The sequence below is a fragment of the Haliotis rubra genome, unplaced genomic scaffold, assembly GCF_003918875.1.
Source record: "Haliotis rubra isolate DU_JTF1 unplaced genomic scaffold, ASM391887v1 Scf173, whole genome shotgun sequence".
In the NCBI taxonomy this organism is placed as follows: domain Eukaryota; kingdom Metazoa; phylum Mollusca; class Gastropoda; order Lepetellida; family Haliotidae; genus Haliotis; species Haliotis rubra.
Window position 1 is genome coordinate 1,411,722 of NW_025765703.1, and position 27,493 is coordinate 1,439,214.

The following is a 27,493-nucleotide window of genomic DNA, read 5'->3' on the forward strand; positions in this document are numbered from 1 at the left end:
GTTAATTTAGACCTCTCCAACTGAAGAGGTCTAAAGGGGAGGTAATCGTTTTGCACGGTGTTTGCTTTCGTTCCATGTCCACCGGTTAAGCGGTTTGTGTTGATATTTAGCGGGATCGAGTGTTTGATGAAAGGCAGGTGTAATGTCATATCGGGGATAAAGGAACCTGAGTGTAAGTGGGGACATAATGTATGAGGGGTGTTGAGTCTGGATTTGTCGGCATGTCAGCCATTGACCAGTCGTGTCGCCTTGCCTTTCGGTCAAGAGACATTAGTCGGTCAAGATTCTCTGAAAAGAAACTGTTGATGCTGGTCAAGACGCATCTCTGTCGAGCCCCTTCACAAGGTACCAGTGTCTCGATCTTTTATGATTTAGCTGAACCCATTTCTCGCAGTGTATCCCGCTGTCACGTTGCAGGGATATTGTAAAAGCGGCGTAAAACCATACTCACTCACTCATGTATCTGGACTTCATCTACAAATATATAGGAATCATCAGCTATTTAATAAGGACCATTTGAAGAAGGTTGTCCTGATAGAACGAAGTGGCATGTTGTTGACGTGGACGTCGTAGGAACGCGAGTTTCATGCGACGTGACAGAAACGTGTGACGGAGACAGGGATGGGGATGAACAGCGTCATCCTCGACGTCCAGAAACATCTCCGGGGATGACGTGGTCGTAATTCCACCAAATATTCAATGTATTTCGGTGTGCTCCTTTTCCTTTCTTTAAAGTGAGTTCGGGCTGACGACATCATCGATTGTGTTGAATGTTCTAGTTACATATCTGCCTGTAATCCCCATGTCAACACAAAACATGACACATGTCGTAACCCGCTTTGTGGGGAAGACGGCCATCATATTGCGTGAATACCCACGCCGTGGACACGAACAGCTAATCAGGAGGTTACGCCGCCATGTTAGAATGAATAGATGATGCTCCGAGTGAACCCAGTCGTGTCTAAGTCGGTCATTGATAGCCTTTGATGGACTAGCGACAGTTTCTAGGAGCGACTGCATCTTTCATAGAAAGTGGTTGTCATTGTGACAGCTCACTGAACGATGAGTCATTGTTTGGGACTTATACCGCTAGTGAATGAAGCAAATTAACGAGGTTTTCGGGTGCGGGTTGGTTGAACATCTGTGACCAACTCCCTCTATACTCACGGACCACTCTGATAACCGGGGTGGCAGAAGTAATCACCAGGTAGAAGGAGCAGAAGTGGGGGTGGATCTGTATTTGTAAGCTGTGTTTATCTACATAGTTGTTACAGTAACGCAGTAGTTGAAGTGGAGATTATATCTATCAGCCCCCATGTGGGCGAAGAATGCCGTTGTCTCAATAGGAAATAGCATCAGTTCGTACAGCGTTAGGCTCACACGTGAAGGTTCATGTCATTGTCACCATGTATGACCCGGGGCCATCTTGGAGGGCAGCAAGTATGCATTCAGAAGCCAGCAGATTAGCTAATACATCAACATCAGGCTCTGAAGTACTTCTGCTTGTCATGTCTGTTCCAGACGTCACTGTATGCTACATTATCTAGACAGTCACTTGATTTGTACATTGTTATCTACGAGAGCCATCCCTGACGTGGGTCCGAACAGGTGTTCACAAGAGAACGACTGCACGTTCACCTGTAGACTAAGGCTTAGTCTCTGAATATATATGATTTTGATAGTAACAAACAAGCCCATTTATATTGAAAAGGAGCCCTAGGGAGACCAGATGAGGAAATCTAGACTTGCTTTATTTAGGGCTTTAGCACTGCAGAGAGGGCTTGGCAGTAGGGAAATTAATGTGGTTCAGGGACTGTGAGACAGACTAGTTCACCTATTACGGTTCCTATAACTCTCTATACACCGAGTTCTGTGTGTCCGATCAGAAAGTACTTGGTCCGTATGTCCTGTAGTTAGCCCAAGGACACAGTGGTCCTTTCTTGCGCTCCATCGCCAGTCCACACGCTGCATGGTCAGGCCAAGTGACCAGACTGTAAAAAGATTGGTCAGTTCGCACGATTAGTGAGTGGTCTGTCCGTACGTTTAGTAGTCGGTACGTGAGTTCGTACGAACAATGGCTAGTCAGTGCGTGCGTTCAGTGGTCAGGGCGTACGTACAATGGTCATTCCGTGCGTCCAATGGTCATTCCCATCTGGTGTCACGCCTGACCAGGCGAGGACTGGGACCTGACTTCTCCAAGTGTTGACGAGCTAATCACCTTGTCAACAATGTGGAAGCTATATTTACAGCTGATGAAACACGACACTCCGTGTTAAAATACACAACACTAGAAATTGTCCTCGTACCGGTGTTTGCCATGTTTGTACAAAGAGAACATATATTTAACAGAAAGAACGCTCGTCCATGCTACAATCTGACACTTTCCAAAAGTAAAAGTTGTCTAAGCTAGAAGAAATCTCGGAGGTCAGTGAAAGATCGTCTCCCTGCAGATGTGTTTGTGAACATTGACAAAACTTCAGCTTCTAATTCCAGTGTCAAGTTATTGTATTATACTAATATATTACTGAATTCGCTCAATGGCGCTATAACGGTAAACCTCTGTATACGCAACTCTCTTATTTTTGTGTAAAATAAGCTGTCAGCTCCACCTTACAAGCAATGAATATGCAAGGTCTTGTAAACCAATATTTATTCAGTACATGTGGAAGATATACACAGAGTGATAACTTGCGACAGTTCTGCGATATACCCAATATAACGGGATGTATATTTAGCCAGCTAATTCTGCTTTCAAACATCTGTTGTAATCGCTAACCAAAATATTCAAATTTAACTTTCTGGAGCAGCTGTCTGTGCCAGGGATCGTTACTCGCCTTATAGCGTCCATATGTTGCACTCAGTCAGGTCGCCTACCCACACTGCCGCAGACTCGGCCATTCAAATAGCAGTGTGTATTCCGTGCGGAGATGAAATTTGCTGCTGATTATATTATGTAGAATTTATAACATGACTAAAGAAATAAGATGTTAATGTGTATGGCACGTGCGTTAATATGTCGCCCAGCGCTTGCGGAGAACATTTCTACACATTGTGCGAGTTGCGAATTAAAGTAACAAAATATATAATAATACAAAATGTGTACATGGTAAATTGGTAATTAAATTAGTTTGATACACTTGCTGTATATACATTCTATTATGTGTTCACGCTGGACCCATACATGGCACCCGTGAAGATCCAGGTTAGAATTGATCTCCAGTAACCCATGCTTGTCGCAAGAACCGATTAACGGGATCGGGTGGTCAGGCTCGCTGACTTGGTTGACACATGTCATCGTATCCCAATAGTTCGATGCTCCTGATATGTTAATCTCTAGATTGTCTGGTCCAGACGCGATTGTTTACAGACAGCTGGAATATTGCTGAGTGTGGCGTAAAACTCAACTCACTCACTCACCCCGACATGGCGATCAGTGACCTTGGCTGTTGCATGTTTATGGAGGCCAAGTTCCTTGACATGATTTCACTTAAAAGGCAATCACACTGGGGATGCTATTGACGTTACCTGTAACATGTGTCTCCCCAACACGTGGTCTGAGTGGACTGTAGAGCTACCCGACCAAGGTCAAACATCTGCACACAGCGTATCGCGTTCCTACCGAGAACATTTAGAATATATTTTATCAATGGACAGTGATGTATTCTATTTTAGAGTTGAGTTTGGGTTCTGGATAGACCAGTTCCAATCTACATGACTCAAGAAGGTTGCATACTTTCAAAGAATATTTGGAATGTTACTGCTCCATTCGTGATATCTATTTTTATCTTGAACAACATATGTCAAAATACATGTCGAGTGTGTATTTTACATATATGTGACAAATGCAATTATCCCCAAAGTTGAGAAGTACATCATATCCTTCTGCACAATCGTTTGACGACTACGAAGCCGAGTTTCAACCGGCGTGCAGCACAAACTGTCGCAGACGCTAACCAGCCTTTCAAAGGTCAAGCGTAACAATCGGTCTGGTCATAGTAACGAGAAACTGAGTGTGTTAGTATTGGCGGTACACAATGGACCGCATCATGTAAATGTCACTACCACAAAGAAACGGCGTCATACAATGTTAACTGTGACACCACTCGACCACACAAACAACACAGCCGATGTAGCCTACAAAGACGGGCTGATACAAATGAAACATGTTTTTATCTGCATCAGTAATATCACATCTCATACGCATTTTGTTACGACCCCATATGTTTCTCGTGTCAGGCGTTTGGTACTTATTGCCCTCAGAGTAAATATTAGGTGAACGCGATCACTAGCGATTGGATGTAATGTTTTACGAAAAAAATGGAGGCAGCCAATTTCCATGCTGCCTGTTGTGCGGGATGTTTTAATATGTTCAACACGTCTCCTTCTTACGCCGTTCTCATGCCCGCGTCTGACCAGAGTCTTTCAATATCTGATCAAGTAGTGTGTAAGATGCATAGACACCCTTGTTAAAGTACATCCGTGTCACGTGGGTCTCAACTTGTACCCAATGTCGTGGGAGAACACCATGTCGACAGTAACGAGTGTTCTCAGATCCGACGTCTGTGTCAACAGGGAACGCCACTGTATCCTATCATCGTCACATATATCGACAAAAACGTACCAGTCCTTATTCAGACGCCGTTAAGGAACCTGGCTTCAGTCAACAGTAGCAAGGGCGCCGTGACATCCAGCTTGTCTATACACCGGGTACAGGCCTTATAGTGCCCACACACATTCTGCTTCAGAAAAGATTGAATATGAATGAAATATCCGTTATGAGCAGTTCGAGTTTTTAAGATCCTTGATGTAAGTAGGCAGGAGACGCGCGTGTGCTGTAAGCCCAGAGTGAGTTTCTTGACGGATATTATTTCAAACGTATGTGGCATACGTGCGACAATAACAACTGCACATATATATTTTAGTAGGTTGTCCCCTGGTAGTATAACCATTGAAGTGTTTCAGAAATGAAGAAATTCAGCTGCGAAACGTGTCTCTTTGAAAGCGCCACTTCCCCTCAACAACGTTTAAAAGTTTTGTTTTGAAAGGAAAGGCCCGCGAGGAAAATGTTCTTGATTGTATAAGTTTTAACCACGTTTGTGTTTCCTTAAACAAACCAAAAATAAGAAACAGCCAAATGAAGACATGCCACATCTCCCTGGACAAGCTTGTCATGCGCAGAAGTATCCCATCCGCCGTGAACGCCGTCATGATGTGTTTTCCCATAATCTTCGAACCAGCTGCGATCCTCTCTATTACTTTCCTCTCATGCTAAAAGCATTCCGGGTTTTCATATTGACTGCTTTGTTTCGTATTTTAGCACCTTCGTTTAGCATTAAACGTATTCGCATGTTCTCACTGAAATGCCTTTATTATACTACAATAAGTTCGGATTAAGCATGGTAGGGCGTAGTTACTGCATATATAAACCAATTGTAGGAGACTATGAAGACGGTGCTGTCCAAGTCACTGGCATCCAGCACCACGCACCTGTTGCTAAGGGCACATTCCTCCCAGTTTAAAGTCGGAAACTAAGCTCACGTACACTACTGTACAGCTATCGTACCATCTGCACTGCTGAGTACCAGACTGATAACTTTATCAATGTAACCTCATTTTGGGGAAATACTCTTAACTTTGAACACGATAGCGGAAGTCAAACGGTGCGCTTTAAGCCGTGTGTAGTAAGCCAGGGAAATATACGACTCATGTTTTTCGTTGTCTCAATAGAACATACGTTTTAATGACCTACAAACATCAGCAGTTTGCCATCTGTGCATTTGTATGTATCGGTGTTACTGGGGTAATGTTTCTTTTTTTCCGTGTGAACTGTGAAATATTTAAATGAATAATGTGTGACTCATCGACACTGGACTGGCGTCAGATGCTTGTCGGGCCATGGTGGTCAGAAGGGGCCTAGATACATGTTGGGGACGGTAATCTACTGTGGCAGATTTACGTTAACCCTTCAGGTGTGAATGTCCCCCTTTAACGATTTGACCTTGGTGGTCCGAAGGGGTCACCTGATCTGACCTCTGGCCAACACGCCGTTGTCCCCCGGTTGATATACAAGCAGATTGAAGTATGCTCACAAATCTCTCTGCAGCGACAGGCTAGGGATATTAGGCAGGATAACCCCTTAAAGACACATGCTTTACCCCTGGTTCCGATATGTGGACACTGCCATGTTAATGGTATCCGGTAACGGGGCAGTTTGGGCTGATGCAACGGAATGTTGGTCTGGATCCGCTGTGCACATGACGATACGCATTTCATCGCCATACCTTTTTCTGCGATTCCACGACGAATCATGGCGAGCCAAATAATAATACTTATAAAATACACTGATCCCAGGTGCCTGCTGATGTGTGCAACACGTGTTGTACATTCACTGTCAACATATTTCATTTGTTGCCTTTTCAACAAGTCATGTTTTGTGACCATGTCAAAAGATGCTATAGTGACTGCATCATCTGTAACGTGAACACTGCTTCAGGCAGTCGTCGTCAATGTTGCAAGTGGCGTGTGACCACACTAATGGAAGCCATTAATGCATTCGTCGGGAGGTAAAAGTCCCACGACTTGAAGTGAATGTACATTATAGTGGGGGCATTGTGTGATATAGCATGGGCTATCTCGCTGCTACACCAACCAAAACGTTCTGTGTTGTGCGCGAAAAGATAGCATATTTGTTAAATTTGTCATAAAATCTGACAAAGGAATTATTTGTAGTCACTTAGGCGTTATATTCAATGTTTTGTGTCTACGCATAGGAATAATGGATTTACGGGCAAGGTCACTCCAATACCTATGGAGATTTTCGATACATACTTGACAAGTTTATGACCATGTTTTCCACCCAGTAAACATTCGTTTGTCGGCTGCCTTTGACCATTCATACAGACAAATAACAACAATAAACAATCGTCTCGAGAACAGTGACTGGATTACAATCCCCAACAAGTCTCCGTATTGTCTTTGTCTCACCTCTCCGTGAACGCCAGATCGATCGCTAAGTCAACCAACAGTATGATACTATGTCGAAATGCCAGTTTTATTCCCAGCAGCCTCTGTTGGCGGTATGGGGCAGTATTTAATGTCTTCATTTCGTTGTTTGTTTGGCGACCAAGATCACCCCCTGTTGAGCCGTCATATTGCGTGGACAAACACAGTGAATCTGATACAAGACTGTGAGACCTTGTCCCAACACCAGCAATTCGTGTATTTGTTTATGTTGCGCCAGTGTCTGGTGGGTTTGCTCCAGGTATCTGCCCTTGGTTGTGTGGCAGTGTTAGATGCATGTTAGGGCTGCATGTGGCCAACCACATTGGTGTCTGGTAGCCTCGGTCCCACAAAGGTCAAGGCTGTCCACAGCCACAGATTATTGTGTGAGATATTGGGGCGACACATGTGCATGTGTAGATTGAAGGTCACATTGAAACAGGATTAGCGTAGGGACATTCGCAGGTATTCGATCCAACAGGAAACAGGTTTATGATTTAGTTATGGATCAGACAAAAGCTGTATCAATAAAGACATTTAAGAGATTCCTGGTTGATTCAAAATAGCAGTTGTTTAACTGTGATGGCGGACATCGAAAGTGTGAGTCCTCCTCCCCCAATTCTGACGCTGAATGTTTGTGTTTAGTGTCAGTATCGTTCTGTCTGTTTTTATGACGATTGCACTGATAAATAAATAATGTCAACGGCACTGGGCCTAGTAATCATCTCAGGGTTATTCCGGAAACAATGTCTAATTAATAGCCTTCTTGTAAAATGGAAGTAATTACGATCTTTTATCAACAACGGTTCGTGAATGTCGAATAAATGTTTAATTACTATCGCATCGTTAGAATGAAGAATGTCATTATTTATTCGGTCATTCGGTAAACGGATACTTGGGTTGTCATTTTATCACAACTTTGCCATGGAATATGTTAATGGTTGATGACATTAACTAGATATTCCAGATTTATCATAGAAAACCGAGTTATAGAATGAGAAAGTGATACTCCCCAGAACACATTAGTTATTCCATGTCGCTTTCTCATCCAGTTACTCAACAATGAATCATATGGTTTGATATTACACGTTTCTTATTTATGACTCAAACAATATTCATCGGTGATATTGGGGACTGGCTTGCTGAAAGTAGAATATGTGGCCCATCGGATGTTTATACGATCTGGTCGGGCAGCCCTGGTATTACCTCCCATCTGGAGTTATTCCAGGTCATAATGTGTCCACAAACTGGCTTGACGCCACAAAACCTCCCAAACACATCTGGCATATGCTGCCACGTGTTCTGGGTCCAGTCACCTAGCTACAGTGGTAACAATGATTTAACTTGTAGGCACATAATGTAAATGTTGATATTTATGTATGATATAGTGGTGTGTTATGGTCTGGTGTGAGCACCGTGTTATTGTCTGCCTCTGTTTCCAGATCGTCCGCGAGGTGGAGCTCCAGAAGGACCTGAAACACAAGCATGTGGTGGAGTTCCACAGCTACTTCGAGGATAACGAGAACGTATACATCATTTTGGAGAACTGCAGTAGGAAGGTGAGATTCTCAATGAACGCGTAACATCAAACAGTTTCAATATACAGACTTCCGACATATCTCCGCCACCTGCCAGATGGTTCATTGTTACAGCCACCTGAATGGCGATTCGACTGTTTTGATCTTATGATCTGCCAACCATTTCCCATCAGTAAATGAAAACCGGTGGGACACAACGTACCCAATGATCGATCAGATCACATGTATACCCAAATCGATCGAAATACCTGCAAAACAGGACGTCACAAGTAACTCATTGCCGTCAATGGCGGCGTAGATAACGACGTTTCTAAGACGTTCTTCCTCCACGTGTGTTGGGCAGCCTGAAGGTCATGTCACCCTCGTGGGAATTAGCTGCATAACTAGACTCATGTGTTGGAGAATTTGGAGGTTCAATGGGGAAATTATCACACCAAGTTCCCGGATTGACGTATAACCCTGATTCTACAACATTTGGTTCCATGGTAACCATTGCGTCCAGAGGCACGCTTCCGTCATTTAGCTCAAGCTCTCGGTGTTTATGTAGATAGATCCGGCTATTGTCAGTACATACTGGCACTTCCACGTCGGATGTGAGCGAACCCATGACACTGCTTTAAAGAAAGATCTCGCGTGGATTTCTCAGATCTCGCTACGTCAGCAGCGTGAACGTTTGTCGCGTGACCTGGCGAATGGATGATCAGGGATCGGACAACCATAAGCTCCGCTCTGTAGGACTTGGCGTGGTTAATATTGGGTTGATTTGAGGGGGGAAATCTTCGTGTATTGTTTAAGGAAACAGGTATCTGAGATTTCCTTACGTAATGGCCCCTGCATCCGTCTGTGTGTTTGCGTCGTGCCGCCCTGCCCCGGTTTAGCAAACACATAGGAGGTGTAATGTTTCGGGCAAGCTACACGCGGGATCACATGGTTTGCTCAGCTGCAAACAGCACGAGTTTTGTGCACGGGGTAGGGGGATGCGTCTAAGCCATCAGAACACAACTTCTAGCAGCGCTGTAATGACTGGGCTCCCGCGGTGGCTTTTAAACTGGCTTTATCCGACCCTTGTCTACCTGCATTTGCGTCATCAGCAATTTTGACCTGAAGAAGTGTCAACATTGCATGATGGCGTTTAAATACGGCACGTGTTGGGAGCAGACGACAAATTTTCAGATGGAAATGGTAAACAACCTTGCAAATGTCGATGACTGCACTATCGATGATACAATATGCACGTTTATTCAACGTGCAACGTACTTTCTTCAGCGAATCTCGGCTCCAGTCCCCAGACGCTCGGGTCACGTTGTTTTTATCAGTTGATGTGAACGACCTGACTGGAAACATGCTGGAAGTCTAGTACCTCAACACCAAAATAATTAATAGAGACACATGTGTCAGAGTGTAATTTACTTCCAATACAATACCCGACTGTGAATGGCCGCTGTGGCTTGGTATCATTTACTACCGCTATCTGCATGTGTAAACACAGTCGTGCAGTGACCCCGGGAACAACATGCCTTTGGCGGTCTAGTGTCCGCCCCTCTCTCCACCCTTACCCCACCCAACTTGTTCGGGGCTCCCAATTTCTACTCTGTCCATGTGTAGGTTTCACCATATAGTCTACAAATCTCTCACAGTATACCACAACACCTGCCTCATTTAGTCAACAAATGTCATACACCAAATCCCAACAATGCCCTCCCTGTTGCTCAACAAGCCTCGACAAACCATTCGTCTGCATGGGAAGTTAACGTTTCCCAGCAACCCAGGTGAAAATTTGCTACATCCACTTTTGTTGTTTAATTTTGCACCAATTGAGAGGTTTATCTTGCGCACTCGGGCAGTTACAAGTACGACTTTTTGTATTATACCCCTCATTCCAGCGTTTAGGGAATATAAAGGATGTATGGGGTACCCGCTCAACTCGCTGAGCTCGACATGCCCTGGTACTCCCAGGGCTGTTATCAGCTGACTGCGCCCCCGGCCCCCGCCCCCGGTCTCCCTTACCCCACTCAGGCCCAGTCAGAGGATGCGGCGCAGCTTTGTCTGCAACATCGTTGACTTGTGCGCTCACCCGAGCCGCGAAGTTCCCAGCCTCGAGACTTTTCGTGACTGGCACCACCCGGGGTAGCACATTAGCGTCAGTTGCATACTGAATGAGCGTCTATCATTCAATCAGGGTAGGCGGCTGATGTTAAGGTTTATTTCCTGGACTGTTGTTGTTCGAAACATTATCACAACACAGTAAGCCCAACAGTCTCCCTCATCCAGGCTCTGCAAATATCGGGGTAACGCGAAAACCCGCTTGATATAGGACACGTTTTAATGACATGCCAGTTTATGTGTTTTAAAAAGGTAGTTTGTTACCAGCAAGTATTTTCTCGTGTATTTGTTTACAACCAAATCACCCATCTTCCTATCTCACTCTGATGTTTCTCGAGACCACAGTATTTTGTAGTGAAGTTGTCTCATTTTAAAATGTGTATCTACCGAAAAGAGTAAAGTCCAATAGTTCAAATATTAATACATGTATGTCCATCGGAATGTTTCGATACGATACCCGACCTCAACTATCGTATCACATCCTTGTATACCTCTTCAACTCCGTCGCCATTCCTGGATAGTGAGTGAGTGAGTGAGTGTGTATGGCTTAACGACCCCTTTAGCAATATTCCAGCAATATCACGGCGGGGGGACACCAGAAATGGGCTTCACACATTGTACAAGTGGGGAATCGAACCCGGGACTTCGTCGTGACGAGCGAACGCTTTAACCACTAGGCTACCGCACCGCCACATTCCTGGATAGAATAGCCTTAGCAAACTTTGCTGGTCGTAAGGGGCAATGCAATGGCTCAGGTGACCATGCTCGGTAGGTGTTAGTCTGTCCCACAGTACCTGAACCATACTTTTTTCCCCAATGCTTAGCCCTCCCTGCAATGCTAAAGCCCTAAATGAAGCAAGTCTAGATTTCCTCAGGTTCAGGAATCTGAATCTCTGGTCTCACTGGGGCTCCTTTTCAATTTAAATGGGTATATTTGTTACTATCAACATTATATGTATTGAGGGACTAAACGTTAGTCTAGGTGGGCGTCTTTCATCATAGTACCACTGCGCCGTGGATCGATGCTCACAGTAGCAATCACTGGATTGCCTGGTCCACCCGTTATATACCTGGAATATTGCCAACAAACAAACCGTTGCATCCAACCATTTACAGCTCCACCCCACACAATATTCTGCCCAACATGCCTCAAGTAGAACACCTAACACTCCTCCAGAAAACCTGTTCATATTCTACTGAACACCCAACACCCCTCCAGAAAACCTGTTTATATTCTACTGAACGCCCAAAACCCCTCCAGAAAACCTGTATATATTCTACTGAACACCTGAGATGGAAGTACTCCTTGAACCATATTTACTACTCAAGGGGTTTTATGAACACCTGATTGATTCATTGATATGGCTTTAGTTAACAGTCATGACATTAACTATAGTCATGTAGAAACTGGGATGTTCTTTAACTTTGTTGAGTAGTATACGTGTACAAATGTCTTAACACTGACTTTTATACTGATTACTGCCGACAAGGCTAGCAGGAAGGAAAAACGTGTCAGTTTTATGACTTCAGCAGTTCTATTGTCAGTGGCCTCAATACGAATTGCATTTACTGCATAACCCGGTACATCAAAAAACCGAATCATATGTAATACTACCTATATCAGTACCTAACGGTTGGTCGTCGTTGGTGCAGGCGTCCCACGCTACCCTGTGAACAACGTGTACCAATCGTCATGTACAGGCGAGGTCACGTGTCATGTGTTTTCGGGAACGGTGACGATTAACCAGTAATGTATATTAAGTACCACAGGATATGGCCCGAGGCGGCCATATGTAGCCTGGATACAGTTAAAGGAACCTCGGGTGAATTAAAACAACACACTGTGAATGTTTGGAATGCAATGAATGACAGTTGCCTTATAGATGGGAGTTTGTCCCCAGTGGGTTATTTTGTGGGTCACGTGACCGGAGACAAAGCCGAGACGCTGAATGAAAGCCGTTGCATTGAATAATGTCTATTTTTAGACAACGTGATACTGTTTTTATAGCGTGACGGAATTTTCTGCAATTTTGTGAGATATTATCTGCCAACAAATATGTGTATGATAGGTTTTATCACCTCTTTTACAGGCGTGTGGATAATTACGTCATGACTCATCAGAAAGTTATTATTTCCTCCGTGCTCGTATGTCGGTGTGGTGGGTAGGTATACGGGGGCCGCGTCTATTGGCAGATACCATTATACTCTGTGGGAAAGGGACTGGGTTTATTAAGGGTAGATATACGGAAATTCTCACGGATGTGACTCATTACATTTCAATACCAGTATTGTAGTCCCGGGAATTCACTTACACCAAAACACTTGTATATATATTCTTACATCGTTTAGTAACCGGCACACAATATGGCCCAATCCTAGCGTGTTTAGCGAACCGAACATTGTCGTCTTAACAAGTATATCATGAAGTATATTGATTAACATATGAAGTCTGAAGTCTTTTATTATATTATTATACAATACTTATCCATCCTAGGGTGGTGGGTAGCCTAGTGGTTAAAGCGTTCGCTCATCACGTCGAAGAACTGGGTTCAATTCCCCACATGGGTACAATGTGTGAAGCCCATTTCTGGTGTCCCCTGCCGTGATATTGCTGGAATATTGCTAAAAGCGGTGTTAAACTAAAATCACTCTCACTCACTCACTCACTTATCCATTCTATAAGTTTTTCTTGATGCTGTTTAATAGAGCTGGTTTCATAAGAAAAACATACTTTTCAATAACGACGCAGGGCAGGCAGTATGCTGCTGTATGTGACGGGCTACACAGAGACAGGGTTGATGCCGGTCTGTGCCACCTGCTCACAGAGACCATCTGTTGTAGACAAAAGGCCCAACTAATTCTCGCATAATCCTGCTTCTGTAACTCAAGTTTGTGTTTTGAGCAAAACTATTTAAGCCATTTGGACTCCTCCCCCTCTAACCTTGAGGTGTCCATCTACAGCCCCGTCTTCTCTTGTGGTCCAAGTCGTAAGGTCAGATTGTCTACGGCGAAGGAATTCCAGGAATCAGTGAGCAAACTTGCTGTTTCTGCCGGAACAAAGCCCATCTTGTCTTCTTCCGCAAACATGAGCAAATAGTTCCTCTTGATCGTGCCACAAACCCCGCTCCGAGCTGACAGCAAGACGCTGCTAAAGGCGTCACTGGGGCAGTTGTTGTTTGCTAGCTCGTCGTTTGGTTTTATGCCATCCTTTTCTGTTTGAGTTCAGATCTTTTACAGAAATGGGGATTGAAATTTTGGATAAAATATTTTCGAAGCGCAGATGCATAGTGGAGTGTGATGTCCACACGTATTAAACTGTGTGTCAATGAAGGGTTAGACCAGCAAACATCTGTCCTAAACCATACCACAACTTGCACGGCCCTTCCCAACAAACATCTGTCCTAAACCATACCACAACTTGCACGGCTCTTCTCAACAAACATGAAACGAACATGATGAAAAGGTCGTTTCTCGTTTGTTTCTAAGAAACCGATGCTAAAGGAAGATCGTGTTTTTAACACTGGAAATGTTCATCGGCCAACATGTTCCTGTTGTGTGGATGACAGGGACAGCTTGAGTCCTCCCTCTGACATAAAAACACCCAGCAACAGTCTCTACCTACCAACATGAGGGCAGAGGTCACGTTTCGTAACATTGCACAGAGGGTGGGGTTTGTAGGGTCACTGAGAGGTCAAACGAGCACCTGCACCGAATGTGACCTTTACTCGTGGCCTATGACATAGCAGGCAATACCTACATCAGAGACCGGTGTTCTACTCGCAGTCAAAACCTAACATTTCCCACCAGCCTTATCATGTCTTCAGAGTTAACCGCGATCGCGCTAGTTGCCCTTGACACCAGACTGTCTGGTTAAGGAAGCAGTAAGGTGGTCCACCTGTGTGCTTGTCACGGCGAAGACCTGGGGTTGTAATCTCCAATTGTGTAAAATGTTTGAAGACAGTCACACACGCTCACAAAACACAAACACACCTCCGAGGGGTCGTGAATGCTCCATGTGTTATAAGACCATAAATGAATTAATTGTTTGACGAAACACAATGCTTGGTTATAACTTATTTCAAAACAAACAGTTAACACTAAATAAAGTGGGTGACAGTGGTTCTAGGGCTGTCCACCGAAACACGTTACTTGTGGTGTTACTGCTGCCAGGTGACTGTTAGGTGAATATAGGCGAATACCAACCGGAAATATCGGCGGGTTATCGGCATGAGTTGGTACTGGTGACTGTTACCTTCCGGTGCCTTACAGGCATTGAATTGTATACGCTTAACAGAGCAGAGGATGAGAATAGAATACATATTGATTCTGTTATGATATGATAATAGTTCCAGCATACATCAGCATGGAGTTTTAGCGTTCTGTAAAATGCACTATTATTTGTTCTGTGTATTTATCGTGTATCTGCATTTATGTTCCTCAGTCGCTGGTGCACGTGCTCAAACATAGGAAGACACTGACAGAACCGGAAGTGCGATATTATTTGAAGCACATAGTTGAGGGTGCCACGTACATCCATGACAAGAATATCATCCACCGTGATCTGAAGCTGGGCAATATGCTACTTAACGAGAGCATGGAACTCAAGATAGCCGACTTTGGTCTGGCTACTAGGATTGACTTTGCCGGGGAAAAGAAAATGTACGTATCAAATGAATCTTAGAACGTCACTTCCGGTCCCTCATTCTAAAGCCCATGACAGGACAATTGTCACCCTGTACAATTGTACTGAACTTGATGTTTCTTCTTTTCCTGACTTCATAACATATGTACCATGTTGTGTTTGGTATTACATTTTCTTCGTAAAATGCCAATTCAGATGCTTCAATATTTTTACACATCAATGTACTTTTTGTGCAGGACGGTGTGCGGCACGCCCAACTACATTGCTCCCGAGGTCCTCCAGAAGAAAGGCCACAGTTTTGAAGCCGATATATGGGCAGTTGGATGTATAATGTATGCATACCACTTACTTATTCATACCCTAGACCATACTATGCATTAAATATGCTGATATTGGATATCTCACATGATTTTTTGTGTTAATGACATCCCGTTAACTTGGGGATAGTTAACAATATGTTCATTTAAACAGAATTCCAGAATACGTTTAATATGGTTAATATGAAGGGGATAAAGTATGTGATATGCTGCTGTATCAGCCTACGTTTTGTCCAAGATACGTTATGGTTAATATAATGGGGGTTGAGTATGTGATTTGTTGTTTTATCAGCCTACATTTAGCTGTATATGCAGCAGGTTTGTCTGGCAATAGGCTCTCAGTTAACCTCTGTTGTGTATGACGCAGGTATGCTTTGCTGGTGGGGAGACCTCCGTTCGAGACGTCCACGTTGAAGGAGACGTACCTGAGGATCACAGAGAATTCGTACACACTACCCAGCAGTCTTTCCAACTCGGCCAAAAACCTAATCCGCAAGTGTCTGTCGCCCGACCCCGCCAAGCGCCCCACACTGGACGACCTGTTGGCGGATGAATACTTCACCTGTGGCTACATGCCTCGTAACCTTTCGCCATCCGCCTGCTCTACCGTGCCAAAGTTCCCAGTATACACGAAGTTCAATAGGTGGGCATTTACCCTAACATGGGTAGCGTACCTAGGGATCTTGCTTTTTATTTAGGCATAAAAGAACTTCTACTTGGTTATTTACCAAGTTCAAAAGTCAGCTCCTGTTATAGCGAAGTCAGAAGTGTAGGGTATTAATGACCCAGTGTTTATCCCCGTAAGGGAAGTATTAAATATACCACTAGAAGTGCAAAAACGAACTTGGGATAGCAGAGAAATTCTTATACGACCCAAGACTGACTGACGGAGTTAGTTTTACGCCGCTTTTAGCAATATTCCAGCAATATCACGGCGGGGGACACCAGAAATGGGCTTAACACATTGTGCCCATGTGGGGAATCGAACCCGGGTCTTCGGCGTGACGAGCCAACGCTTTAACCGCTACGCTACCCCACCGCCCATACGACCCAAGAAGATGGCAATAACCAGAGCAGGATGTCCTTACTTCAAGTTCGCCTTTACAGAAATGAGATTGTTATGTTTTGGTAACATTTGCTGAAGAATCACAGTTGCTTGTTCAGTTAACTGCGGTAGACCGAAGTAGGAGTGGATATCTGTAATGCATTACTATTGTAGCAGGAAGTGATATACACCAGCATGGATGTGTGATGACTTGTATCAAATATTGACAGTGGGCAGTGTTTGTTGGGGAGAACTGACACAGGCCTGTAGAGGCGCCGAGACACTGGGATGTCAGGTGTAATGAATGCATTGATTTATAGTGCTGTCATATCACTTCTTGATCAGATTTACATACTGCTCTGACTGGGCCGGACACGCTAGTCGATAACGTAGTTAATTAGTACACACTGACCTTAATACAGTACGTGGTTGCCCTGAGAAAACATGAGCTAGCCATGTATTATTGGCACGTGAGCTCCCAGACGCAGACCCTACAACAAACAAGATCATAATGATAAATTAATATCCATTTTAATACCCATATGTCACAACGCCATGTGAGCGAGCTCATAGGAGTTGTGTGGTAGGTGCTGTTAGTGTTTGTTAAAGGACCTGATTTTGAAATGTGAAATATCCATTATTATTTTTATCATTAAATATTTAAGCCGAAGTGACACTGCTGACCATCTCCCATATCATTAATTTCAACTATGGTCTTTTTAAGATCCAAAAGTATGGACACTCTTTGTGTTTGCAAATGTCACATCATTTAGGGACACTCTCTTGCCTCGAACCATTTCATTAAAATTGTACCCAATGATAAGCATGGAGAACACAAAGCCTGGATTTAGCCAAGGGAAAGATTTCCAATAGAACGAATCTTCAGCTACATTTTCCCATGATAAATAAGAACGACAGGCGTGACATGGGGACAAGGCTGCATGACCTGACCAATGCATACACGGATAAGAGGGCTAAGGTTCACTGCGTCCCAACAGGGCCAGCCTGCCCGATTAGGGTCCTCTATTGTGCCCGCAATATCGGGGCTGTGTGGCTATTGTGCAGTCTGCCAGAATCTGTTGTGCATCTTTCTTTGCATTAAGATGTGTGGGAAAGAGGAACCCCATCTGACCCCAGACTGTTTGATGTGGAATATGTGCTTCACATCTGTCAAGGCGACAGTGCCCCGGATTCTCATTTTGTTTGGCTGCTCAAACCGATGAAACTACTGTATCACCATTATGTAAACAGTGATTTATGAACAATGAAATAATTGTACGTGTAAATAGTTTGGTGGTTCCCTTTTGTTTCCAGTACACTGTACATGGAATGTATTTGTACTGATGTGCTTTAGTAACACTGTAAGCGTTCGTAACGTTACGAGCTGTCGTAACTCTATAGTTTTTCATTGGCTTACGAATGTCGTAGCGCTACGAACGTTTTGTTGGTCAGGGTCCAGTAATAATGTCTTGCTAGATGTCTTGAGTAGTGGTGGTGAGTCGCATCACTCTAATTCGCTGTAAGTTGCCAGACCTAGACTATTTGTAAATAACCAAGAGTTGTATGAAGGTGAAGTTGACACTCCAGTGCTATTTCCATAGACTCGTCCTTGCCCTGATGCAATCTGTTTGTTTCTGACCAGACGTAATCTGTTTTCAGACCACTGTCCTATGCAGTTCCCGATACCAAGAACGATGCCATGGGTAAACTTGGCAATGCCTTGAGTCAGATCCAACTGAAGGGAACGTCAGAAACAATCATCCCCGATAAGGAAAGCGAGGCAAGTATCCCCGATAATTCAACAGCGTTATCAACTTCTAAATACAGATGCCCCAACCTTGGGGTCTTGCTGCAACATTCCTCATGACATAATGTTTCTTTGAGCTTATTTAGATCAATGGGTCTGACCTGCTGTTGGCATATTTATAGTGCATGTGCAAAGGTTAGAACAAATAGATAGGGGCAGAGTATAGCCCCCCGCTCCATTGTGAGTAGCCCCCACGCAATACCTTACGTGTTGGGACTGGACAAAACACGATATCGTCTGTCCCTGGCTGTGCCGACTGCAAACAAGGGGTCCAGATCTCCAGTACTCGGCCCGCCTGTAGTTCCAGTCCCAAACAAACCTTCAGCACTCTCACGTAGCAGTCTATTTGTACAATTAACGCATTTTCTAAATCTCGGGCAAATAACTGGCGTGTATGTGTTCTGTGTAAATATCATTGTTTGGCATTTCATGATGCAAGGCCTCTCGTCTCGTGGACCGGTCAGAAATTTAAGAAAGGTTAAAAAAACAAATTGAAGTTTATTTGATTTAATTAAGTTAAGTACTGTAACGGAGTTAATTTGTACAGTCCGAGGATAGTGTACCCACAGCTCATCGCAACATTAGTCACCCGAGGGGGTGACATAACACTACCTACCTGGCATTTACTTACACTGTTTTGTTTACAGACCCAGTGCACATCTCCAGGCTTCTCAATACCACTATGTATTGTTTTAGAAGTTTTTGAAAATTTGATACATAACAATCAATCTGATCTTGTCCAAGCTAATTAGAAATTTTATCAAGGGTTTGGCTTTTTTTCTCCTATTTTTTAGAATTTGTTGAAAATGTGATAAATAACAATGAGTTGTTCCTGTATCAGGTGTGTTACGACCGCCAGCCACTGACTGCGAGTCGCGACCAACACATGGTGACTGAGGCTAGTCCCGCAGTGAAGACGTCAGTGAAGGAAGTAATTGTTGACGTCATTTCCATGGACCGCTCAGATTCGCCGCCGCAACACCGAGGTGAATACCACCATAACAAACACGTGCCCATGTAATAAACAAAACATTACAGTACTAATGAAACCGCTAAAACACAATAAATACAACATTAAATTGTGCCTATATTAAGTCACACTGTCTGTTTCAGCTCCGTCCCCCAATCCCCGTTCTGCAGTCACTCTGCTTGACGTCATCAACACCTGTCTGGAACACATGCCAAAAGGTAGTCGCGTAAAGCATCTGTAGCATAATTAACAAAAGCAAAAAGTTGACTATATACAAATACTGTTTCAACTTCTTAGTCTATTCTTTAAACCTAAACAATTTAAACCTTAAACAGTAAACTGGATACTCGACAGTAATACCTTCTTCGTGGACTCTGGGGGCTGCCGTTATATTGCTGGAATATTGCTAAAAGCGGCGTAAAACTAAACTCACTCGTTACTCTGTGGCGTATGGGTACAGTGTGGTTTCGTTGTGCACGGGCATCACAGTGGTAGTCTTGCTGTGGGGGCCCACCTGATATGTCTACTGTACACGGTTCCCCCTCATTAAACGGCCCTTGGGGTTACCAATCGTTGTCAGATTCGACAAGATGGATCGGGCGGTCAAGATCGGTGACCTGATGGAGTGTGTGTCACTGTACCCGAAGTACGATGTGGTCACTCACAACACCAATCTGTGGTCAAAACTCGACCTTTTCACAGGCATCTGGAATGTTGAAATATTGCTACGTTAACAACGGAGACACCGTAAACTGACGACTTTCTAGAATACCTTTAAAGAGGCTTTAAACACCAGATTACCTCTGTGTCTGAGTAAAAGAGATCGTTTGTTAAGCTCACCGTATGACCTGGTTGCCGTTATTCAGTTGTTTCGTCTATCCCCCTCCCAGCAGACGTTGACCGCAACCCCACGTCTCTCCCGGACACCGACGTCATGTGGGTGACCAAATGGGTAGACTACAGCAACAAGTACGGCTTCGGCTTCCAGCTCTCCAACGACGCCATCGGAGTGCTCTTCAACGACACTTCCCGTATCCTCCTGGCACCTGACGGCAGGTGAGTTGTCAAAACCAGACGCTTCTGTAAATAAAATAGATGATGACAAATCATCTTTGTTTTGATAAATCGTATCTATGAGTCGAACTGAACACCGTGCAAGCCGCAAAGTCCATGTGGAACCCAATTATCTGGATACCCGTTGTGGTGAGATATACAGTTTTGTATTATTGATGCAAATGCTCTGGTCGATGTATTTTCTGACGACAAATTTTCGAACCATTGGAAATAGTACAGAATCTCTTATTATTTAAAAGTCCTAAGGTCGTATTCAACTTTTGATACAGATATCCGGATTATTCAAACCGATGAAAAACGTGTAAAGTGTTGCATAGTGTTCATGTTATTAAATATACATACTCAGGATTGACCTTGCCAATCAACCTTGAAGTCTTGAACACCTACCGATAATATCAGCTTTCAATTTATCCGACAAATTAAACCATTTTGTTTGTCAGCATTTGGTAAACACGCACATCTTGGGAATGTCATATGACGTCACAATTTGTTGTCTCGAGGGGATGCAATCTCGCGAGAGGTCTCCGCGCAGTGTCACCTCGTGCGTTTTCCCCTGTGGCCGAGTTATGTTCATCCCCGTATTAATGTAGTGGAACGTTTAGCCAGCTACGCCATCATCCTTTGATCACCAGACCAACTCTCGTTTATTCTAGCGCGACGTCACCTGCCCTTAATGACCCGTTAATAACGCTATCTGTTCAGGTGTTTCACAACTTGTATTGATCCATGTATGACCTCTTGTCTGTCAAAATGATATTGTCTTCGTGTTGACGTAGCTTAGCCAAACAGTTCTGTCTGTTATTTGTGATTACTCTGCAGCCACTTGTCACCACGGCCTGCTCCAGCGTGAACCATACAAATAGAAACGTAACGAGCATCGAGGAATAAATATTGACCATTTATACAGAAAATCAGAATTTGTGGACTGGGATGCCCTGTGACGTGACATGAATGTACTTCTATAGAAATGCACAATGTATATAATGTAAATGCAGTGATACTGGTGGTTTAACCTGGGCACAGTGTGTAGGTTGTCACAATACCTCAGTGATACACATAGACCCTGGTTTTCAAATTCCATGGTGTACGTTCCTGACGAACATAGTATGTCTGTAGATGTATACAGCCAGTACACGATTTAGAAGTAGCCTCGCGTTGTGGTAGTGAAGGATAGGGAGTATTAGGGAAGGATGCAGTTCGATTCCATAGTGAGTGTTTCTGGCCCGTTCCTGTCTCCACCCGTTATGTCGCCAGTTAGGAACATGGATGTGAAGCAGTGTATGTGGACACGTGTGCTTACATATAGTCACAGTACAGTCTCAGATGGTCATATTTAGGAACGTTTTCTCTGAATTTCTTATTTAAAAATATATGGGAAATATTATGTGTTATTACAAAGAATAGAAATGAAATGTTAACTGAAGTTAGGAGTGGAATATCAGCGACTGTAGCGTCTCGTTCCTCTTCAGAGCTGTGCAGTATTTCGACCTGACTGGCAAGTTGTCGGCCTTCTCCACTGAGTGTATTCCCGAGGACCTGGAGCGGAAGACAACCCTGCTGCAGTATTTCGCCCGCTACATGGACGAGCACCTGATCCAGGGTGGGGACATCGCTCAACTGAGAGCCATGCGCTCCTGGTCTGGAAGTCTCTACCTCAAGAAGTGGTTCCGCACCACCAAGGCCATCGTCCTGTACCTCAGCGACGGGACACTGCAGGTACACCACCACTGTGTAGATAGACGAACATCATATAGTCCTTGTTTGGTTTGTTTGGGACCACCTCCGTGGTGTAGTGGTTAGAGCGGAAGGTCGCGGGTTCGATCCCCGACTGCGTCATACCTAAAGACGTTAAAATATGGTACTTGTTGGTCCCTGCCTGGCGCTCGGCATTAATGGGTACAACAAGGACTGGTCGGCACGGAGTCTGGGTCTGAGTGGGGTATTCATGCTTCACTGCGGTATCTCAGTGGGCTAGCACTATAAAACCAGCTTAAGTCTGGGCTAGTACAAGCAGCCGCACATACACATACACACGCATGCACGTCATCATATGAGCGAAATATTCTCAAGCACGACGTAAAACCCTATTTCACCCTCATCTCACCTCAGCTGGTTTGTTTGGATCATGTGTTTGGCTACGGTGATAGATCCAATACGCTGAATCTGACCAACGAATCCCCATTTCAGTCGCGTCTAGCCTGCTTTCAGGGCAGCCATTTTCTCTAGGGAAGCTGCGCAAGCGCCACCTGTTTGGATAGTTCTTGGCTGAACCTATATTAGTATGTTAGTTTTATGATCGTTTACAATGTTCATACAAATGAATACACACACAGTACATCAGAAAAACAAATCCATGCAATATTTTAATTTCACATTTTGAGATCTTAAATCTTGCCTCTATTGTCTTTCTTCTTCACATTTACTTCTTATGGTTTTGTGTAATTCGGATATTTCAAAATTTGACTTATTTTTTCAGGTGAACTTTTTCGATGACCACACGAAGATAATTCTGAGTTATCACAACAACGATTATCTTGTGACCTTTATTGACCCGGAAAGACTTGCTAAGACCTTCAGCATTGTCCATATCATCCAAGATGGCTGCCGACCGGAAATCATTGAAAGGATGTTGTTTGCCAAAACCATGCTCAAGAATCTGGTAGATATAGAGGGCGCTGACATTTAGGGGGTTGACAGACTCCCCGTCTCACTGCCGGACTACTTTCACTGAAGACGTCACTCTAGATTGGTAAAGATTCCTGGAGAGCCGTGAAATATCTCGGTTCTAGTTACTGGACATATGTGTGTGGTAATGTCTTCATATTCATGAACTCCACGAGGTGGTATGGTAGGCCACGTTCAGAACCGCAAGACTGGAATCCTTTTGCCCGCAATGTCGTCAATTATCAACGACGAATGTCTCACCAGGATACGAAGTTTTGTCCATGTTGAAACCAACCTGTATCTACGCTGTACCTAAGTTGTACTAAGTTGAACTAAGATGTACTTCGCGGCGTTGTGGAGTATCTGGACATGTACTATAGACGTTCAATACGTAAAAAGCTTCCTCCGTGCCGATGGCCTAGTATCGTCCGAGACCAGGTGCGAGCTTTCGAACAGACTCTTGTGGTGCGGCAGTAAGGGCATCCATATTGTTTGCCTCCGTAATTACGACCGCGTTGCTTGCCTGTTTAAAAGGCAACCATTAACTTTTCCTCTGTGAGGCGCATTAAGAGTTTAACTATGCAAGACTATGTTATCATTATCCGAGGGCCTCCAGGCGACCATAAAGCAGTATGCTACACGACCTGTGAGAGATGGACAAGTCACACAGGTGACCGCCTCGGTCCAACCTAGTCGGCGGGTGCATTTGATCTCAGTACTAATATATGGTATTTATCAGCTCTGGACCACACCAGCAGATGCTGACCTCGACCGGACCTTCACCTTGATCTCCAAGCGGCATCAGATGCCATTGTATATAAACTGTACTCGTAAAGGACCTTGTACGACAAATACACGCCTTGTTGATGACGTCGTGTGGAAATTAATCAGATGTTAATGACGTCCACTTCAGGGACATTGTCTCGGATTATCTCCCCAACCTTTAGGAAGCGGATTTAGACGTTGCATGAGTTTTACAGGATAATCCTTCCGTGGTATTGGAGGATAATCATAATCAAAGGATTAATATATGTCGGAGAACAAGACGTCATTCACTGGTTTCTCTATGGACTACGCTGTGTGTGTATATGTATATACTACTATATCAAATGCCATTGGGTTTCCTATCCTATTGATTTGTGCTTGTTTCCCTTTGTGAAATTGGTTGAAAATAGATCAAAGGACAATTCTTAAATTGTGCCCCCAAACCTCCAGTCTTGTTCACAGCATGTAAGCAGATTGTGCTTTAGTACACCAAGTCATTGTCCTTCCCTGAATATGTTTAGGCTCTCATAATCTAAGATGCTTATCTGAAAGGGCAATGTGTGGATACATCAGTTCTTGCATCATCGCATTGCATCATTAGTAGGTAGACGGGGCAATATTGTTCTATATTTCACCTTGATCAAACGTAAATGCCAAAATGATATGACCTTCATCTGACCTTCATCTGCTACTGGAACCAGTTTCCCTGGTGTCCCGACTTTCCTTGTAGCTGTAGACGGTCTCTGTACTGTCTTAGAGGAAATGGTGATAGACGTTTCAGAAGGGAATCGTTCCTACGTATGGGGCGGAAGGTTTGTGGTGTACATGCTATACAATGTGTCCCTGTAGTGTAAATCCTTGTACCGCGGTTTTTTACATGCTGTGGGCTGCTTGTGCCTCAATATGATGGAACACTGTGTCTTAAGCACAGATTGAAACATTGAGACCATAGGCTCACGTGACTAGTCACATGATGCTATATTGTTCAGTATAAGGGACCACGAATGGATACAATTCCAGTATATATGTAAAATCCTGAGTCATTTCTTTAATCATTTATTGACCCAAGGCTTTGTGTCGCTCATCAGTTTTTTTGTTTTATTCACAGACTAAACATTCCGTCGAAAATATATTTTCATAAAGATGTTTAATGACTTGTTACGTCCATGTTGTAAGTTGTCAGGGAAATATAACATACGTCCATGGTTTTACCTTAGAAGCATCGGGTCCAACTGGCCGCACTGGGGTCAATAGTCAACTCGCCCTTGTGTATTAAATAGGCCTACAGTCGTTTGCCTTCAACACCGGAGTGCCTCTCTTTTCTACAGTGGTCATGAAGTTCAGAGATGAGCGCCTAGTTTCTGAGCTCAGAATTGGAGCTGTCCCCCAAACTGTGATAACATCGAGATGCCCCGTGTTAATACCAGTCAACATTTACTAAGGTCCATGCCCTTCAATAAAGATGTTGAGTTTGTACATAACCTGTTGAGTTACAGCTACTTGACGAAGTAAGTTTCTCAAGTCACAATAGGATATGGTGAAAAAAGGATATTGTGTGAACATGAATCAGTGCGTCAACTTCTCAGTCGGTACTTCCTGTCAGTCGGGCATGCTCAGTAGATAAAGAGGTAACTCTAAGATTTCTTTTTCATTTCTACGAATTAACAATCGAGGACAAGTGTTCACACGTTACATGTCGATGTATTATTTCTAAGTATTAAACAGGAGACGTACGACTACTTATAATCCTTGTAATTCCTTCATGGTGCAGATATGCTGTTTATTTAATGGTGTTTTGTGGATAAAAGCTGTTGCGTCCGCCTATTTTTGTGAAAGTATTAAACACAAAATACAAACGGTCTAAAATTATAGAAATCAAAAGCGAATCAGTTTCTTTTGAAAATTATCTTTTTCTTAACTAGTTGTTGGAAACATGCACGTGTATTTCAAGTTTGGATCAATACTGTCCACTTTGTTTCCGTCACCGCCTGTGCCTTGTTCCCATGGAAACCAATCACAGCTCTATACGACATCTATATCTTTATACAATATTTGTAAATACCACTGAATCATGCGAGCTTTCTCAATAAAACTTAAACTGTAATTCTCCGTGTTGTTCTCAGTTCTCGGCACCAGCCACAACATTGATGGTTTTATACACAGCAAACCTTCGACGTCTTGAGAGATTTCGGTTACAGTTGGACCTACGCAGCCTATGGTGGTCTAAAGTGGCGACCAAATGGTTTGGTGATGACGATAGAATCTTCCTGATTCTGTCATAGCACAACGACGATGTGTTTCGTTACTCACAGAATCAATCACTGGATTGTCTGGTCCCGATTGTTTACAGGCCGACGTCATATGACTGTAGTGTTGAGTGAGATGTTAAACCGCAAACAAACATCTTGACGCATGAGGGGCGGTGGGGGGAGCCTAGTGGTTAAGGCGTTCGCTCGTCACGCCGAAGTCCCGGGTTTGATTCCCAACATGAGTACAATGTGTTAAGCCCATTTCTGGTGTTTCCCGCTGTGATATTGCTGGAATATTGATAAAAGCGGCGTAAAGCCAAACTCACTCACTCACTTGACGCATGAACTAAACCTTTAGTTTTTAGTGTATGAATACGAACGCTGGGATCACGCATATACACTGCCATGTAAGTCTACTCTGGCTTGAATGATCTATGTAGTGCATGCAGAGGAAACAATATCGAAAGGATTCGGAGTTTTTCTGAAGTGCCGGATAGGGCTTGTTTTTTCATAGAAGCGTTAAAATCAATGTTTCCTCTATACCTGTACGGGGCGGTGGGGTAGCCTAATGGTTAAAGCGTTGGCTCGTCACGCCGAAGACCCGGGTTCGAATCCCCACATGGGTACAATGTTTGAAGCCCATTTCTGGTGTCCCCCCGCCGTGATGTTGCTGGAATGTTGGTAAAAGCGGCGTAAAACCAAACTCAGTCAGTCAGTCTATACCTGTACACCACGTGTTACCGGTTATTTTAAACATAACGGCTACCATGACTAGATCTGATCGGGCTAGGGGCGTGTGCTGCAGGTGGAACAGCACCTCGTTACCCATTTACGGCATGTTCTCATTTCGCCTACATCCCATGTCGACTACAGTTATTTCTGTTATTTGTCTGTTAGTTATTTACTCTGTCATTTGTCATTTTCCGATCACAATGATATTCACATGTCACATCATATAACATCATATCACATTAGTGTTAAGGAAGTTTGCTTGTACGGATGTCCATTCTCACTTCATCACGAACACATTGTCTCAGTCTGGTGAGGAGTCTGGTCTCTTCTTCATTCGTCAGAGGAGGGTGCCTGTGCTCTGTGACGGAAGACACGTGGTCACCAATGGTACTGCACTAACCTTTATATTTATCTGTGACGCACTTCCAAGTGTGGCTACCTGTCTCACAACATTCAGTTGATACTTGTGGCCATCATGTAGTACCTGTCTTCCTCCTCTCTGAGACAACAAACCCGTGAAGGTCCGGGTTAGAATATTGATCTTCAGTAACCCATGCTTGTCGTAAGAGGCGACTAACGGGATCGAGT

At 43.9% G+C, this 27,493-nt stretch overlaps 1 protein-coding gene across 4 annotated transcripts in view; it reads left to right on the forward strand.

Moving 5' to 3' along the window:
- The window catches only part of LOC124272820 (serine/threonine-protein kinase PLK1-like), a 56,312-nt gene extending 30,284 nt beyond the window's left edge, over window positions 1–26,028 (forward strand). For 3 of the 4 annotated variants that reach the window (XM_046708040.1, XM_046708041.1, XM_046708042.1), the window contains exons 4-13: window positions 8,442–8,558; window positions 15,082–15,299; window positions 15,519–15,614; window positions 15,967–16,242; window positions 18,304–18,424; window positions 19,293–19,437; window positions 19,565–19,639; window positions 20,312–20,477; window positions 21,965–22,211; window positions 22,972–26,028. In XM_046708040.1, coding sequence (XP_046563996.1) covers window positions 8,442–8,558; window positions 15,082–15,299; window positions 15,519–15,614; window positions 15,967–16,242; window positions 18,304–18,424; window positions 19,293–19,437; window positions 19,565–19,639; window positions 20,312–20,477; window positions 21,965–22,211; window positions 22,972–23,181 — 1,671 coding nt within the window. In that variant the 3' untranslated portion in view covers window positions 23,182–26,028. The remainder of the gene's footprint in view (window positions 1–8,441; window positions 8,559–15,081; window positions 15,300–15,518; window positions 15,615–15,966; window positions 16,243–18,303; window positions 18,425–19,292; window positions 19,438–19,564; window positions 19,640–20,311; window positions 20,478–21,964; window positions 22,212–22,971) is intronic. The other variant, XM_046708043.1, reaches the window with a different exon arrangement.
- Window positions 26,029–27,493: the final 1,465 nt, after the last annotated feature.